The 19,768-nt window shown below is 37.7% G+C and overlaps 1 protein-coding gene and 1 pseudogene across 2 annotated transcripts in view; one reads left to right on the plus strand and one right to left on the minus strand.

Annotated features, from left to right (window-relative positions):
* Positions 1-3,638: 3,638 nt before the first annotated feature.
* LOC126083711 (60S ribosomal protein L9-like) lies at positions 3,639-4,202 on the plus strand (annotated as a pseudogene).
* A 2,180-nt stretch (positions 4,203-6,382) lies between these two features.
* The window catches only part of TRIP11 (thyroid hormone receptor interactor 11), an 80,224-nt gene continuing 66,838 nt past the window's right edge, over positions 6,383-19,768 (minus strand). For both annotated transcript variants that reach the window (XM_049899784.1, XM_049899783.1), the window contains exons 17-21: positions 15,242-15,323; positions 14,329-14,443; positions 13,769-13,885; positions 12,244-12,388; positions 6,383-9,799 (exon numbers count right to left, since the gene is read on the minus strand). In XM_049899784.1, the coding sequence (XP_049755741.1) occupies positions 9,579-9,799; positions 12,244-12,388; positions 13,769-13,885; positions 14,329-14,443; positions 15,242-15,323 (680 nt within the window). In that variant the 3' untranslated portion in view covers positions 6,383-9,578. The remainder of the gene's footprint in view (positions 9,800-12,243; positions 12,389-13,768; positions 13,886-14,328; positions 14,444-15,241; positions 15,324-19,768) is intronic.

Raw genomic sequence — 19,768 nt, forward strand, 5'->3', positions numbered from 1 at the left:
GGAAACAATATTATACTGCCAACTTTTAAGTTTTCCTTAAAGAGGTGGACCCCAGGCTCCTTACTGCCCTGTATTTGCAAGTGAAAGGTGCAGAAGTTCATGCATATCCCTGGGCATTGGCGGACACTGGTCGACCACAGAAGCTGCATTAGTTTCCTAGGACTGCCATAACTACAACGAACTGGGTGGCTTAAAATAACTATGCATTCTCTCACAGTTCAGGAGGCCAGGTGTCTAAAATCAAGGTGTTGGCAGGGCTGGTTCCTTATGGAGGCTCTCAGGGAGAATCTGTTCCTTGCTTCCCTCCCAGCTTCTGGTGGCTCCTAGCATTTGTTGGTGTTCCTTAGCTTGTAGCTACGTCACTCCAATCTCTGAGTCCACTGTCACATGGCCTTCTTTCCTGTGTGTCATCTTTCAAGGACACCAGTCATTGGATTTAGGGCCTGCCCTAATTCAGTTTGACCTCATCTTAACTAAGTACATTTACAAAAACCCTATTTTCAAATAAGGTCACATTCTGAGATTCTGGGTAGACACGAATTTTGGAGGGACACTATTCAACCCACATCAGAAGCCTACATCAAAGCAACGAAGTTGCAGAGTATAGAGACCTCCATATGTTCACAGATTGTAGCACAGGACATCCAGGGATTGGTCCAGACTTCCCACACCTCACCACCCTGAAGCCGTGTAAGCTTCTATATGAGGCCAGATGGATATCAAATTTCAACCACAACATTCTTGGAGAGTTCAGGAAAAGAACAGGCATACATTATTTGGTTATCTCAGTTGGCCTAACAGTGGAGTTTCTGGGTTAAGTACTCAACTACTAGCAGAAAGATCGGTGGTTCGAACCATCTCAGAAGACAGGCATCTCGGAAAACAGACCTGGCAATCTGCTTCCGAAAGGTCACAGCCTTGAAAACCCTATGGAGTAGCTCTACTCTGCACACAGGGCGTCACCATGAGTGAAAATCGATTCGACAACAATAACAACATCATTCTAACAAAATGATCGGCATCTTATTTGTCATAGTTATATTATAAAACATGTTCTGTAAAAACGCTTTAGGCATTTTTTTTAAAGAAAGTAGGTAGAGTGCAAGATGAAACAAGAGTTGATGATCCCGAGTTAATAATCGTTAAAGCTGGCAACAGGTACATGGGTTCATTGTTACTCACTCTGTCTTAATGTATGTCTGAAGTTTTCAATAATAAAATTTTTTTTAATTCCGAAGAAAATACAGCATAATACTGAGATTTAATAATGCTGGGTAGGCAAGTGTTTATTATCTTTTCTATATTCTTTGAACATACTTTCCTTTAATTCTCTTTACAGTTAATGCTTTGAAGTCTGTGTCCTAAATCCAACATCTAGGCCACACAGTTTCTTTCAAGTGCTTTCTTCCTGAATGTGGGTCACACTTGCTTCTTTGCGTTTACTCAGAATTTCGGATGAAAACTATACTCAACCAAAAATTACTATGCTGTAGCAACTACGGATTCTGACGTATTTTTTTTATTTTTTAACGTGACTGGATTTAAACTACGGAATCTGTCTCCCCCACACTGTGTCGCTGCTGATGTCTCTGATAAGTATTTTAAATTATTTTTACCTTTTAGTCTGGCTTCCAAGAGGTCACCCGTGTCTGCATAGCGTAGAGGTCAGCAGAGGCCACGCTCACACAGCTCAAGCCTGTTGCTTCCACCCACAGCCTGGGTCCAGGAGCTGAGTAAAAGCTCAACCAAAGAGGCCTAGGTGCGTGCGCGCTGTTCTCCCCTACACATGCATGGTTTCCCATCAGCTGGGGATGGGCAAACTTGTCCTTCTACGGCTTCTGTGTTTTAGTGTCTCTGCGTTCAGTGTCTGACTGGTTGAAACTTGCCCCATCTGGAATTTCAACCTCGGACTAGCAAGGTTGAGTTTTCTTCATTCATGTCCTACTAGGTAGGTTTACACATGCGCGTGCACACACACACACCCCATTGAGTCTACCCTCTTGGGCAGCGAAACTGCAGGTTCAGGGGTCAGCAGTAGTGCTAGAGTGGGGTGGGGAATGGGGAGGAACCGGGGCATACCCAGGTAAAAAAGGCCACAGGCTGCCGTGGTCCTTACCAGAAGCCCGATACATTTTTAAAATTAAACTATTGTCAATTTGTTGTCTGCCTTTGGTTGGTTTCCAAAGCCCCAAAATGATGGTTTTTGACAGTTTGTCCAATTTTATACTGGTTTTTGCAGAGAGGAATTCCCTAACCTTTTCACACTACCATGGCCAGCAGTCCCCCCTAGTATCCTTATTGTCTTGTGTTTAAATTATTTGAAACACACACATGAATTAAAGGTAACAACAAGGGGAAAATTACTAGTCATCAAGTAAAACAGATGTCCCAAGGGAAAAAGAAAAAAAAACTATAAAAATATAAGTATTTGAAACCTCAATTTCTCAAACAGCAATTCTGAAGAGAACTAATTTTGCCATCACAGATATTTTTTCAATCAGGAGCTACTAAGTTGCCAAGTGCAATCCTAAAGCAAGCAAAACGGGTTGAATGCAGGTATCAAGGACAACTCTGTTGCTGGTTGCTTTCAAGTCGCTACCGCCTGTGTGCAGACTAGACCGGCTCCACGTAGTTCGGAAGGCTGTGAGGCAGATTGCCAGGCCTTATTTCTCAGGCATGGCTGGGTGGGTTTGAACCGCCAACCTTTCAGTTAGAAGTCCAGCCCTTAATCATTTGTGCCATGAAGGGACCAAGGCTACTGTACTGGTGTAAAACAGTAAATTTGACGGCACTGGGGTTTTTTTTTTTTTTTTTTTTTATGGCAAATGCTTTAGAGAAAAAACTTTAAACTGATATAGTTTTCCAAAGATTGAACTCCCTATGTCGGTGGTGGTGTCAGGTGCCATCAAGTCGATTCTGACTTCTAGGGATCCCGTGTGACGAGCAGAACTGCCTCAGGAGTTTCCTTGGCTGTAATCTTCACAGAAGCAGATCGCCAGGTCTTTCTCCCACAGAGCCCCTGGGTTGGTTCGAGCTACCGATCTTTTAGTTAGCAGCTGAGTGCTTAACTGTTACGCTACCGGGGCTCCTTAAACGCCATATAAGTTTACAAAAAAAAAAAAAAACTCATTAGAACTTGTCACTTTCGATCGCCACTTCGTTTTTATTCAGTGTACCTGAAAATTTCTTTGGAAAAGGGGTCAATATGTTAATAAATGACACTGTGGTGGTTCTTTACACTTATGTTGAAGGAGATGCATCAGAAACATGAAGCAAATTTACATTGTTTCTAATTATTTTTTTTAAATCATGTCTTCTTTTACCATTTAGAAGGAACCCTGCCCTTTAGAAATGTATGTACTTAAAAAAATACACACACCTACACATAAGTCAGGAAGGGCTTCGGATTGGCCCATCACAGTTAGAGGAAAACTTCTCACAATACAGATGTCCTTCAACATCTAAATGTCTTACATTTTATTAAAAAAAAAAAAAAAAGAATATACCTCCCATTTCTAACAGAGTCCAAGGATATCTAGGAAACTTCACCAAATTCTTACTTATATTAAGTCCCTGGTTAAGTATTTTCAGTTTTTAAGGATCAGAAAAACTTCACTGAGCTCTTTGCTGCACCTACTATGAGAACAAAGCCTGTTCTCAGCAACCAGACTGTGGACATTCCAGAAAATAAATGTTGACATCACTCTGCAGGGCCCCAGAGGAACCTTCCGGAGGGACTTCAGTCACATCAATGTAGAACTCAGTCTCCTTGGAAAAAAAAGGGGGAGGCTTTGTGTGGACAGATGGTAGGGAAGCAGAAGAACTGACTACAGTTTGCACTATCTGTGGTCATGTACAGAACACGATCAAGGGTATTACACTGGGCTTCCGTTGCAAGATGAGGTCTGTGTACGCTCACTTCCCTATCAATGCCATTATTCAGGAGAGCAGGTCTCTTGCTGAAATCCAAAACGTCTTGGGTGAAAAGTATATCCGTTGGGTTTGGATGAGGCCAGGTGTTGCTTGTTCAGTATCTCAAGCCCAGAAAGATGAGTTAATTCTTGAAGGAAATGATATTGAACTTGTATCAAATTCAGCTGCTTTCATTCAGCAAGCCAGGACAGTTAAAAACAAGGATATCTGAAAATTTTTGGATGGTATCTATGTCTGAAAAACGAACCGTTCCACAAGCTGATAGCTAAGATCTAAGAGTTGTCCAGCTGAGGAAACAGGGCCAGATGATTCCTAAGACCTATGGGTGCTATATTTAAGATGCAATAAAATTCACCTATTCAAAAAATAAGAAAAACTTCGCTGAAGTCTAAGAATGTTAGAGCTGAAAAGGTTACACTTATAAAAACAGCCACAGCTGAAAGTTATCAGTTAAATCATTATAGTGCAAATTATTAATTTCATAACCGCAGAAGGGCTAAAAGTGACACACAGTAAGATTCCGTTTTAGGAGCCAAGGCAGAAAACCAACTCAGGGTTCAAAATATTTGCCTTAAGGGTCCCTTTATTAACATTCTTGAATTTTCCTTTATCTCCAAAACAAATATTGTTGCAATTATAATAGATTATTAATTTACTGGCACTATTAAATGATGACAATAATATGCTATAAAACCCTCAGAAATATATATTCACATGACCTAAGTCCCAGAGACAGGAAAACAAGGTTCAGGTTAATAACTTTTTTTTTAATTCCACTAGAGTGGGTTAGGGCAAGAACTCTTTGACTTTTATCTGACATTTAATTTCCTAGCTTGCTTTCTTCAAACAAAAAAAATTTTTTTTTTTTTAATTCAAGAGTGGTCAAATGTCACTGGCTTTAAGACCTGGTTAGGCCCTGCCAGGCCCAAGTCAGAGTCTCCAGCACTGGGTAGTGCCCCCACCAGCACTTCTCAGCTTCTCTAGTCACCTGGACATGTGTCTTGTCTCTCCCACTTGATGGTAAATTTCTCAAGCCTCAGACCCTACGCCTCTCAATTTTAACAGATAAGCCCCCTCCAATCTCACGGAAGAAAATTCCTACCACTTCGGTCCACCCAAATCCACTGCTATCTGTGTTCCCCTCCCCCTTTCATCCCTCCTGTCCCAATAAAGGAGTCCTTCTTCTAAGGCAAATCCCTCCATCTGTCTCTAGTCCCATCTCTTCCCCTTTCTCCTATCTCCCCTTTCTTCAGCCTCTCCATGTAGACTGTGTCTTTCTCATGAGCACTGACACATGCTTGTCTCCCAGCTTCAAAGAGCGCTCCCTCCACATCACGTCTCTCCACCAATGTTCTCTCTGCCTTCGAAATCTGGTTTCTCATAAGTTACCTACAAGCACTACTCCACTTGCTTATCACCCACGCAACAATGTGGCTTTTGTTCCCACCACCCCACCAATACTGCATTGATCAAAGCCAGCAGCCACCACCTGGTCCCTAAATCCAATAGATTCTTTTTAAAACTTAACTTGCCAGTCCTCTCAGCACTGCTGCCTGCCTTTGACCTCTCCTCACCTTCCTGACGGCCTGGTGGTTCACACAGTTCACGTGCCTGGCTGCCAACTGAAAGCCTTGAAGTTCGAGTCCACCAAGAAGCACCTCAGAAAAAACCCTGGCAATCTACTCCCCAAACATCAGCCATGGAAAACCCTATGGAGCACAGGTTTACTCTGACACACAAGGGGTTGCCCTGAGTTGGAGTCAACTCAACAGCAACTGTTACCTTCTTGAAAGAAGCCTTGGCCTCAGTAATCCACACACCCCCGCAACCACTCACTCCTTTCTGACATTCTTATCCTCGCTTCTTCGGCAGTAATAATCACGTCTTACATCTGTTTAGAACTCTTAAGTTTTATAGAGCACTTTCACAAGTCCTGTATTGATTCACTTACCAAATATTACAAACAAATGTTATTTGATCCTTACAAGCCCATGTTTACAAGGTGGGTGTTCTCTCATTTCAGAGATAACAATGAGCCTCAGTCATTTTGTTCAAGGTCATACAGAAAGGGTTAACATTGGTACTCCAATCCAGTTCTCAACTTTTAAAACCCATGCTCCTTGCAGTACTGTCATACGAATGGTTAAAAATACCCAAGTTCCACATCTAAGAAAAAATGAAGACATAACTGATTATAGTGCAGAGAGACCAAGAGGTCAATAATGTATAATACCACCTGAGAAGGAAAGAAAACAAAGGCTGGCTAGAAGCTCTCAGATCCTCTTTTCATACGTAACCTTGAGTCTCTATTAAGTTGTTCGTACTTAAGATTTCCAAAGCTCAAACAGCAGACATCCGGCGAACACTTAAGACATTAGTTGAAGTAGTTCATCAACCACTGCTATAAACAACATGTGTAAGTCATTTCTCCCCTTCTAAAGAAAGAGCCAGCAGCTGTTTGCTAAAAAAAATTTTTCTTTTTATTGTGGATGAAGACATTGCCAACTTATATATATCATTTTTATTTGGAGTATTTTTTTGCCTTGCAGTGCTCCTGAGAAATCCAGAAATGCATCGACTTTAGCGCTATAGGACACAAACTAACATGAAGCTTTGTGTTGTAAATTTCCCACATTCAGATATTTTCCTAAAGATCAAAGACAATTCAGCAACTTAATAAGTTAAAAAGTAAAGACTGACAAGTGATCACAAGTGTCAGAACATTAAAAGTACCATTATTTTTTCCATAGGAATATATGAAATAAATATCATTGACACTTGATATTTACAAAATAAAAAGATAAATTTTTACTGATGGAAGACCTTTTAAATACTTTGACATAACATTTTCATTAGCTTTAAAAATGAAAATTCAAATACTTCGACACATAATAGCTCTTTCTACATAATTCTCATCATTCCTCTGTTTTTTGTTTTTTTCAACCTACTGATTCAGGAACTATTTTGACAGTCTCTTTTTTGCTTTTTTATTAACCATTAAAAGGTTAAAATAAACCGGAAGCTTTATTTGGGGGAATACTTAATATTTTAATTGGCTAGCTGTAAGAAAGCCATTCTATTATTACATAGTTATGTTGTTGTTGTTGTTGTTTTTAAATCAACAATGGAAGGAACTAAAACTCAAACAATCACATAATACATGATTATACTAAAATCAAATTCCATGGCTGGAAGAATGTTCTACTCCAGCACAGAGGTTGAAAACAATTGGGAATGTTGTGAAAAACCGTGGCAGTGAAGGCAGAATTCACCCACAAATTCTAGTAAGTTTATAGAGAAGTAAACAGTAAAATTATTGTAGTTAAAGTTCTGCAGTAGAATTACCGTTAGCGACGTTCCATTGCTAACATTAGAATTAAACGCGTCATCACTGTAGGATTACTAAGAAGATTCCTTGAGCAGATGGTTCATCTCTGACACAACCCTATTTCACAAAAGTCGATGAGTTATGTCTGGTTTAAGTCAACACACACTTAGTATGCGGACTAGTCAGTATAGTTTGACGATGATACAACTAAAACATTAGATCCGATAGCTTTAGGACAAGGTCACATAGTTATTTCAAATGCAGCCACGTAGGATCATGCCACATGATGTTTAGATACACAATCCATCCATTAACAACTTTCAAACTTACGTTAAACTATGGGGTGAGGAGGACTGGCTGTTTTGGTCAGGGAAGGAAATATTCAAAATGTCATAAAATTCATTTAAAATATGATGACATGCTACTTAAATCCTCACCATACATCTCTTTTTCAAATGATATGAGAGAGAGAACTTTTAAGACCATGTGTCTTTTTTTTTTTCCTTCACACAGAAATGAACTGCAATGCAAGCCACAAGTAATTAAAGACGGTCAGTGAAAGTATCTTTGTCAAGAGCATATGAAAACCTAATAGTAATACTTTCATACAGAAATAATGGTGAAAACCAACAGGAGACGCTCTGACAGTTCTAATGTAGAACTTGTTTGATAACTTCCTGTAAGGTATATGACATCAAGAATGGCATTGTAAATACATTAGCTAACGAAACAGGTGACATTTGCAGACAGCATTGTCTCACTTAATTTTTCAGAAAAACAAGTTTCATCCACCAGCATATAATTAAAGACTTCCAGTCTTCCAGATACAGTAGAAAGTATACAGTTAATCATGGCAAAATTTACAACCGACAAAATTTAGCCCCGGCTGGAGCCAGGCCTCTATTTACATATTTGGGTTAGTATCATTTTCACCTTTCCTTGCTATACAAACACTTCTATCTTAAACACATATTGAAATTTACAAAACTTGCAAGAAATGTCTTTTCAATCACACAGCTTCAACAACTAATACAGACAAGAACATCTTGATACAATTAAGTTCCAAGTCAGGATCTTGTACTGTAAGTTTAACATAAAATTAAAGAAATCCTCTCTTACTCTTAAGTTCCCAGCACTTGGTGTGGTGTTCTCGAAGTGACTCCGCTCTCTTTGTGTACCTCAGGCGTCAACACCCCAGGAGGGGTGTCACAAGCGGCGTTATTGTTCATCACGCTTATGTAGACGCAGCCGTACGATTCACATTTACATGAAAGTTGTATTCATGTGCAGAAACATTTAGTTTCAAGACAATAACTTTAAAAAGATACCTTAGCTCTTAAAACTAAATGATATAGCCATACTGTGTACGCAAAAATGAAAAGGAACTACCGACAGATACATGGAACAATTTGGATAGATCTCAAGGGAATTATGCTGAAAAAAAAAAAACCTTTATCAAAAGGTTACATACTGTAGGGCTGTTTCTATTAAAGAAAACAAACAAAAAAACTCATTGCCGTCATCGATTCCGACTCATAGCAACCCTACAGGAGAGAGTAGAACTGCCCCACATGGTTTCCAAGGAGCACCTGGTGGATCTGAACCACCAACCTTTGGTTAGCAGCCGTAGCTCTTAACCTCTATGCCACCTGTGCCACCAGGATACAGGAGTCTTGAAATGATCAACTTGTAGGAACGGAGAGCAGGTAGGGAAGGTGGTGGCCCCGAGTGACCCTTTGCAGGACTGCTCTGTATCTTGACTGTGGCGGTGATAAAATCATATACAATCACATACATGCACACCCACCTCAGGACACCCATGAGCTCCCAGGGACAGCCTCGTTCCTGACCTGTCCACACAGAGATCTGTAAGGATGACTGATATGTGCTTCAGATCGACTCTCTACACTATGCAGGTAAGTCACTACCAGTTATTTTTCTCTTTTTATCAAGATAAAAATTAAACCAAATGTCTCTAGCTTAAATACGCTTATAAAATTGGAGAAGGAAATCCATGAATTGATATACAGCTACTAGTATTTTTGTCCTTCTTTTTATTTAGTCTTTTGTAAATCAGATATTTCTAGCTTGAATGAGGACAAATCAGAGGAGAAAAAAGCAGATTATATAGCAAACACTTGCTCCTGTGACATCTGCAATGTCTAAAAGCATTAAGAATTTTTTATTAAATTCAGAGGAAAGTACAATGGCAAACGAATACACGACTTTTTCTAAAAGGCCACTGTGTGATAAAGTACATAAACATAGTGTCCATGGTTTCTTTAAAGTGCTCTATCATCTCTGGCTTGAGAATCATCTATTGCTTTAAAAGGTCTTTCAACACAACTCCAGCGCTGTTGTCAGGTGACACTGGCAAAGGTGTAAACGTGGGCAAAACATCTGAGATGGGTTTCAAAAGAAGATGCCCAGACCCACCAGTTCCAAGTCCAGCTGGGTTCACAAGGGGCACAGCTGCAGAGCGAGGAGCTAGGAACGGATTCACTTCTGTTCTTCTACTGGCTCTGGATCCTGCTGCTTCTGAACAACAAAATACGCATTATTTAGTCTCCCACCCTTCACAAGAGCATAAAGAAAAGGATCCCTACATTGCTTCGTTCATTAACACATATATATATATGTGTCTGAACAATCAATTTACCACACTACGAACTTTACTTGCTGGTAATAACAGTATGGTATTGGGCTTTTGTTTGTTTTTTGAGTGTTCTCTAATCATTCAAAACAGGTCTCAATTACTAAACAATTTATATTGTTAAAATCTGATTGAAGTCTACCCTTGGTAATTCAAAACATTTTCTGATAAAAAACAATGTTGCACATGGTGCTTTAGTTTCTAAATTTGGCCCCCAAAATAAATTTGATTCACATGTTGCTGGGTTCTAGATCCTAATAAGCAGGGTCAATAAAATACAGAAAGATGGAAGAGGACAATGACAGAAAGGAATGAAAAGAAGAACAGGGGGCATGAAGAGTATCTGCATGCATATCCAATACTTTATAGGCACATTAATATTGCTACTTTATATTTAAATACCAGTTATATAAATGATAAACTTCATCTGCCATTAGAACAGCTTTTTTAAAGGTCATGTCTTTGTTGCAAGGCAAACTCTCTAACTACACACCTGAAAGATGGATAATTGTGACGATCATTACAAAAATTAGCACCCATGTTACAATGATAACGATTGGAACTAATATTTAATTGGAAATAATAACAACAACAACATATGCATTACACTGCCTGATCATTTTAGGCAGTCAAAGGTCCAAAAACAACTCTTGATTAGATTATTTCTATCTTTAAGCTGGCACAATTCATTTTTATTGGAATAGGTATTTGGAATCAGAGTCATCCCTGGGTAGCAAAAACGGTTAAGCACTCAACTATTATCCAAAAAGTTTGCGGTTTGATCCTGCCCAGAGGCACCCTGGAAGAAAGGCCTGGCAACCTGCTTCAAAAAGGCCACATTCTGGAAAACCCCATGGATTGCAGTTTCTACTCTGCACACATGGCATGGCCAGGAGTCAGAATCAGCTCAATGGCAACTAACAACAACTGGACTAGGCAGTAGAGAGAATTCTGCCTTATTACCCAAGACCACCAACAAATTCACAGGTAAGAAACAAGCAATCTCTTAAAGGTGCCCATTTCGGTAATGGGAAACTGAATAAAAAAGGAAGCCCCCTCAATCAAACAAAGCACTACAGCAAATTCATCAACTCTATCATTAAGCGCTCCCTAGGTTCCTAAGCTGTACTTTCCTCTGAATGACAACTTCCGAAATTTCCTAAGAAACTCTGACCCTTGCCACACACTTCCAAGTCCAGAATTAAAGGCTAACCCCATACAAACTCAGAACATTACTGGGTTTGTCTCTGATCAAATCAAGCAGGGCACATGACTTGATAATAGAGAGAGAGGGAGAGGAAAGAAAGGACAAGGAGAGAGAGGGGAAGAGAGATACTCTGCTATAATGAATTCTGGAATTTGCTTCAAGATGCTATAACCTAGTGTACCAAGGAAAGAGTGTTTTCAGTATAGCTTGTATTTGGTAGATAAAGTTACAACTTTTCACTAAATTCAGCAACCAAATCATTTACCTAAACAACAGATAAATTTTACCGCTTTTTCCTTCTATGAAAGTTCAGGAAAATAAAGATCTTTGTCTAAATGACTAAGGAAGTTTGAAAAATTTCAGTATATTCTTTCATGTCTTTGTCCAAATTCAAACATCTGACACGTGATAGAAACCTGACAATATATAATAACATATACTTTTACAGTTCAGCTAGCAAACATGCTGGCCTATATTCAAATATGAAAATCTCAGAAAAAATATCAAAGAATCAGTGTATAGTCTAATGGATTATAATTCAAATTCAACTCAAGAAATTTTACTGAATGCCAAGGTAAGGGACGTGTCCTTATAATCTAGTCAGATACGTACACACGTCTACAACCACCAAATCATTAGCTTCCAGGCAGACCTTCCAGCGTATGAGAGCGCTTCATAATGTTCTTATTGTCTAAGTCAGTTTACTAAATTGCTCGTATAAGTATTATTAACATGTCAAGGTTTGGTTATTGAATGTAATACATTTCCACAGGGGAAAATAAGCACCATTGGTGAGAAGCGAAAACAGGTGACAGAGCAAAGGTTTGAGAAATTCACCACCACTTCTAGAAGAATAATTCAGTGTGGTTACGTGGAGAAAGAAGTGTCATTCTGATATACAAAGGGAAAATATTTCGTATTGTTTAAACTTAATCTAATACAATTAAATACTGGATTATGACAAGAATATATGAAGTCCAAATATGATGCTTTAGTGGAATTTTGGAAAAAGTCGTTACACATTTTCAACAACCCTAAAAATTTAGTTAATATCACTGTAAAACATCATCATAAATTAATTCAGTTTTTTCAATTACAGAAAAAATAAATATCTGGTTTTACCTTTAAAACTTCCTGGTTCATCTGTAGCTAGTTTTTCTCTTCCTGGTGAACCTAGAGGTTTCATGTCATCAACAGAAAGCTTTGGTGGAGGAACGGATGGATGAGATTCTGTTTCTAGAAATTTAACAAAGAGTTCTGAAAAAGACTAAAAACAATGGGGGGGGACGTGTTATACTTAGGCTAGATAATTCAATTATATCCACTACAACTAAGAAAAGATACCAGTTATTCTAATTAAATATTAAAAACTTAAATGGTGCCATTCAAGTCTTTTTTTATGGATAAGATTTATGAAAAATTAAAACTGCTAACACTTTAGTTACACAGGTATCAAATACAAAACTTTAACAATTTAGTCAATATTCTTTGATGATAACACTCATTGCAAACACCTTATAATCAAGTTAGCCAACTCATAAACCTTATTTCTTGCCATCAATGGCACTGAAGACATCGTCTTAAATCATTTTAATCTCTTTACATGGACTTGAAAAATTACATTAGTTATATTTTTCTAAAGTAAGACCCAATTTATAAACATGGCAAAAGATCACCAGTAACATTACCAGATTAAAATAATATAATGTAGACTGTTCCTTCAAATTTAATTTTATGTGATCCAAGTAAAAAGCTCTGGGTCTTATCTTAAACTAACCAGTTCTGGGTGAGTTATCTATCCTCAGTTTCCTCTTTATTAAAAAACAAGAAAGAAAAGGGGGGAAAAATAAAATAAAACTCCATATTCTAACTTATGTTGTTGTTAGGTGCTACTGAATTCAATTAACATTCGTCTAAAGTCCACTAGACATCAGGCACTGTGTTTGCAAGTTTATTAACTGCCTCCTCCTACCAGGATGTAAACTGGTTGAAGGCAGGCACCTTGTCTGTATGGTTTGCTGCTGCATCCCTCACTCTTAGAACAGTCTGGTACACAGCAGGTGCTCAATAAGAATTCACTGGCACAATGACTAGGTAGATACATACATGAATAAAATAATGCCTTGGTCTTTAAGAATCTCATAATTTAGTAGCAAGACAAATAAATGACTGTGTGCCTACAGCAGCACGATGAAGCACAAAGAAAAGAACGGTTAACAGTTTGAAAAATAAAAGTACCATATAAATAAAAAGTTTAAAATATAATCTATACACAATAAAATTATCAAAACTGTAACGGGCAAATCTGGGAACAGCTAATGGTGACAGTTAAACAACATGCTAAATGTATTTAATGTCACTGAGCTTGTGAAGTCTGCTGAAATGGCAAATGTTTTGACACCTATATGTTTATCACAATAAAAAAACATAAAAAAATTAACCATCATGGAAAAAAAAATTTTTTTTTTTTTTTAAATTAAAACTGGCTAATCCTAAGTGAACTGCCTCTCTGGATCTCAGTTTTCGTAACTCCAAAATAAACGGGCTGTATAAAATAACCTAAAAAAAGAACTTCTGATATTTCCAAATGAGAGAATGCATAATCGTTTCACTATTCCTATTCAGCAAGAATGACATTGGTTCTTACACTATTAAACACCGATTGCTGGTTTGGTCTCAGAGGTGTGTTGGGGACACTTTTTGATCCTCCTCCAAGCCATCCAGTCATCCACCTGGTAACACCGCCCTGATCTTCATTAAGCAACTGGAAGATTATTTTAAAAGAGAAGTATATTATCAATACCAAAAAAAAGAAAAAAATAACCATTCTTATATGATTTCAGGTAATGGCAAACCATTCTTTTCAAGTCCAATTCTGAGTAGATATATTCTTTTGATAAAGGCTATGAAGACAATGAAATGTCACCCCAAGCAACAGCTCAATGAAAGTTTTGGGGATTGTCATGTCTCAAAATTTAAGCATCCTGGTATGAGAGGTGGTTTATAAGTTATAAAAGATTTAGAATAGTACCATACATACTGAACAAATCCACCTCTTCACTGTAGTATGAAATGATTCCATTTCCAAATTATTGAGAAAATTATATTCAATAAAAATTATATAATATACAGTAAAGGAAACAATTTTAAATGATACCACGATTTTAGCTATAAACATATTGAGAATGGCTTCCATTGCTCAGTTACCTGTTCCATTTCCTCCCTTTTGATACCCAGGATGCTGCCCATTAACCGTAACACTTCATGACGCTTATTTTTTGGTGTGTGAAAATGTCCAACAAAGAGGTTTCTCATCAGGACCCTATGAAAATGAAGGCAGAAGGAGCTCAAGCTAACTCAAGTTATCCCAACACTGACTGCACACAAACAATAAACACTAAGCATGTTTTCTCAAAGACGATAAATATTTTAAGTTTTTTTTTTAAATCTTGACTAATCTAAAAGTATTTCAGACAACCCAAGAAGTATACCTTTGAAAACATCACTTACTAGCCAGTCACCTTCTTCAACCAAATAATCAACCATGATGGTGCCTCATTTAGTAACCCCCAGGGCCTGCCTGGGTTGGTGTTTGCCTAAAGGACACACATCAGATTTCCCCCCTCCCCACTTTAAATGGCACTGGTTGTCTTTGTACTTAACTGTTACACTTAGATTTCCCCATTCACATTCATTAAAAATTAATTTGCTAATACCTATTTTTTTAAATATTAAATTACACACACACACATACCTAGGTTTCAGACCTAATGCATTTGAGCAAGATGATACATTCATTTAAGGACAGCAAAAGAAGAAAAAAAAAGAAAAAGCAAGAACACACTTTTATTATTTTCTAAGGTACTGCATATTGGGATGATATTTTAAATCTTTCATAGGGTTTTAAGAAGAATAATACGTGTTGGGAAAAATCTACTTAAAAAGCAAAAGGAGGAAGTTAATAGTGTTTACTCCTCATTAAAACTTCCTAGAACTTATCACTATATAAGGAAAAGACTTTATAAAAAAATCACATCACATAAATATCTCCATGTGAAAGTTGTTTTTATCATAAAAGTTCTCTCCATAAATCACAGAAAAGCGGCAAGGCAGAGCATACCTATCCACTCTTCCCTCTGTGCTGTTTACTAAATCCATCAGTTTCCTTTGTACGTCATCCAGCATTTCCTTTCGGAGCTCATCTGTTTAAAAAAAAAAAAAAGGTCAATAAAGATTCTCAGTCATCAAGTGATTAAAAATAGTCTGGATAAAAATATAACGAGAGTTCTCACATCTTTACTACAAACTTTGAATATGTGTACTTATTCTGCTTGAGAACACTCAATTACTTCCATCTCTTCTTTGGTACAGGGAACTAAGTGCTCTGGTACAGAAATTACCTAGAAGTCAATTTCTTTAATGGAAAACTTAAAAACCAAAAAAGTTTTTCACCCTCTTCAGAAACTTAGTAGCAAAGAAGATTTTCACCACTGCTTCCCTGCATGAAACATTTCCAGAACCATTCTGTAATGGGAAGAAATGGAAAGGACAATTTTTTATTTTCCTTTCTCATTTTCCTGGCTGGACTGTTTTTGGTGACCTAAGAAGAATATCTAACACAACTAAGGCCATGGCTCAGGATGCTGGTAAAGTATCCTGGGATAAGGAAATTGCAAAATACGCTTGAGATCATTGGTTCTAACATACCAGTCAAGTTAATGACTAATCAAGCTTATGACTGACTTAGAAGGATCCCTGGACTACTATTTTAAAACTCTTATTATTTAAAAAGGAAGCAAAATCTGTAAAATTTTGGTGGGACAGTTGGAATTTGAGCACTATTAAAGGCAAAGTCTAGGATTACCACAGGAGAAGCCCTGTTCATAAATTCAACCATGCAACATGGCCAAGATTCCTAGACTAAGGAATTCTCAGCCAAACCCACAGAGTTTACACCTGTGACCTCAGAAATGAACAGTGAGCTCAAAGAGACGCTGACTGACTTCAATCTAGGTTACAAGTTTTTGTTTGGAAAGAAATGAAGAAGAAACTGCTCTGCAGCAGAACTCTACTTTCCAAATCCAGGGACACTCATACCCAAAAGCAAGACTTTGACTTCTTTCCATGAATCCACTCTTTCTTTGGGTTATTCTACACTTTCCTAGTAGTTAAATACAAGTTCCCCTATCAGATACATGATTTGCAAATATTTCCGCCCATTCTGTAGGTTGTCATTTTGCTTTCTTGATGGTATCCTTTGAAGCACAAAAGTTTTTAGTTTTGATGAAGTCTAATTTATCTATGTGTTCTTTGGGTGCCTGTGCTTGTGGGGTCATACCTAAGAAACCACTGCCTAACTCAAGGTCATGAAGATTTACTCCTGTGTTTCCTTCTGCACGTTCTACAGTTTTAACTCTAAAATTTAGGTCTAAAATCCATTTTGAGTTAATTTTTGTGCGTGGTGTAAGTCAGGGTCCGACTTCTTGTTCTGCCGGTGGATATCCAGTTGATCCAGCACCACTTGTTGAAAAAAAACTATTCTTTCCCCCACTGAATTGTCTTGGCACCTTCGTAGAAAATCAATTAACCATAAATGTATGGTTTCTTTCTGAACTCAACTGTCACTGCAAGGCTTCTGCAAATGCTTTTTCTTCTGCCTGGAAAACTCTTCTGAGCCTTCTCTGTCAGCACTGCCCACTTAACTCCTATCCACCCTTCATGTCTCAGTTCCTCAGGAAGCTCTTCTGAACCCCACGGGTTAGGCCAGGCCCATCTGCTTTACGGTCTCGTTCTATCCTGTACCATGCTCTGTACCAGGCCTAAAATGATATTGAAAATGTCCAGTTTAACTGCTTGCAATGACTTGTGCTTTTTAAGAATCTAAATTGCAAAATGTAATTCATACAGTAGGCTAACTTTACCAAAATAGAGATGGTTGCCATAACCATATTATAAAAGCAAAGTTTGTGTTTGGAAAATCTACTACAAACTTTTCCTTTCCTGTCTTTCCAGAGAGGAATTTAAACTCGGACATTAAAAAAAAAAAAAAAATCATGAGAACAAGAGTGTTACTAAAGTCTGAGTGAGTAAAAGACATTTTAGATTCTTAATGTGCACATATATACTATGAGCACATGGTGCAATTTGGGCCTTCCTAGCACTGTTTTCTAAATGTAAATAGAACTCTCAACTCTTCAGAGGCAGAGCAGCAAATAAGTAAGTTGATCTCAGAAGTCAAACATATCCCACCCCCACTTTATCTTTCTCTGAGATTTCTCTTCTCCTACCTACTTTCCTTCAACATAAATAATTTTTTATAGATTACATGACAAAATACTATTTTTGATATCATGGGTTATATAAAACATATTATTAAAATTAATTTCACCTGTATCTTTTACTTTTTTAGCATGGCTACTAAAAAAGTTAAAGTTACACATGTAGCTTACATTATATTACTACTGAATAGCACTGCTTTACAGCATAATCAAGATATAACCATTACACATACTGTCTCTTATTTAAAAAAGACAAACTTGAATGATAAATAGAAATCTTCAAAGTAAAATTCACAAAGCTAAGAGTTGATTGTAATAAAAATGATTTTAGCAAAATCAGAAAAATTTAACTTTGCTATATGAAAAACTGATCAAGATACTATATACCCATTAGAATAAAATCCACAACACGGACACCATCGGACGCTGGCAAGGATGTGGGACAACAGGAACTCTCATTCACTGCCAGCAGAAATTCAAAATGCTACAGTCACTCTGAAAGATAGTTTCTTACAAGCTAAACATAGTCTTACCATATGATACAGCAATCATGCCTTTAAAGTATTTACCCAAATGAGTGTGTTTAAAGCTTAGGCCTTCACAAAAGCCTGCACATAATATTTGTAGCAACTTTACTGATAACTGCCAAAATTTGAAAGCAACCAATATGTCCTTCAATAGATGAATATGAATAATATCCATACAGTAGGATATTATTCAGCAATAAAAAGAGATGAGCTATCAAGCCACAAAAAGACAAGAACCACCTTAAATGTAGATTGCTAAGTGAAGAAGCCAATACGGAAAGGGGACATACTGTATGATTCCAACTACATCCCATTTTGAAACAGGCAAAATTAGAGACAGTAAAAAGATCAGTGGATGCCAGGGGTGAGAAAGAAAGGGGGGGGAGGAGTAAGTGGAACACGGGCTTTTTGGGGCAGTGAAACTATTCTGCATGATACTGAAATGGTAGATACACATTATGTGTTTGTCAAAACCCATAGAATTGTATAACACAAAGACTGAACCCTAATGTAAACTATGAACTTCAGTTAATAATAATTTATCGATATCGGTTCATCAATTATAACAGGAATGCAAGGTATCAGTAACGGGAAACAGTGGGCAGGGTGAGAAGTATACGAGATCTCTCTGTACTTACGCTCAATTTTTCTGTAAACCTAAAACTGCTTTAAAAAATAAGGTCTTTAATGTGGATGAATCTGGAGGATATTACGCTGGGTGAAACAAATCAATCACAAAAGGGCAAACGTTATATGATCACACTTTTATAAGAAAACAAGAATAGGCATATATACAGAGATCAGCATTCACTGGTGGGTGGGTGGAGGGGAGTCATTCTCTAGATGGTAGACACTTGTTATTTTTGGTGATGGGAAAGGTAGCACTGAATGTTGGTGAAGTACACACAGCAAGACCAAGGTAAATGATGCCACTAAGAAATACACAAGAGAAAAAAGCATTTCTGATAAAGGATATTTGTTGTTGTTAGGTGCCATCAAGTCAGTTCTGACTCACAGCGACACTACAGCTCAGAGGAGAACTGCCCATACAATTTCCAAGGAGCAGCTGGTGGATTTGAACTGCCAACCTTTTGATTAGCAGCCAAGCTCTTAATTACTACACCACCAGGGCTCCAGATAAAGGATAAGATATATATAATTATGTAATACCACCAACCCCCCCCAAAAAGTGTGGTTACAATGTACATATATATGCATATTGGATATATATATCTGTGTACATATGTATATGCGTATATTAAAAAAAATCCCATTGCTGTTGAATCGATTCCAACTCATAGCAACACTATATCGGAGCCCTCATAGCTCAGTAGTTAAGAGCTCAGTCATTAACCAAAAAGGTCAGCAATTCAACTCCACCAGCCGCTCCTTAGAAACCCTATGGGGCAGTTCTATGCTGTCCTACAGGGTCACTATGAGTCAGAATTGACTTTATGGCAATGGGTTTGGTTTGGTTTTTTTGGATATATGTGTATGTATATATAGGTATGTGTGTGCGTGCACATATATTGCTATATATAAGCAGCAACATAGGGGGCACAGTTATGGATACTTCTTGGTCACAACCAAATACCAAAAACAGTTTGGTTTTCTGGATTTGAAGGCTTCGGACCATAGTCTCGTGGGATAATTCAGGCTACTGGAATAACATAGTTCGTAAAGTTTATGTTCTACTTCCTAGTTTGGATAGTAGTGTCCACGGTCTTAAAAGCTTGAAAGTGGCCATGTAAGATACAACTATTGGTCTCTACTCATCCAGAGCAAAAGAGAAAGAAGGAAACTAAAGACTCAGAGAAGAAACCAGTCTACAGAACTAATAAT

Source organism: Elephas maximus, chromosome 10, assembly GCF_024166365.1.
Source record: "Elephas maximus indicus isolate mEleMax1 chromosome 10, mEleMax1 primary haplotype, whole genome shotgun sequence".
Taxonomy (NCBI): Eukaryota; Metazoa; Chordata; class Mammalia; order Proboscidea; family Elephantidae; genus Elephas; species Elephas maximus.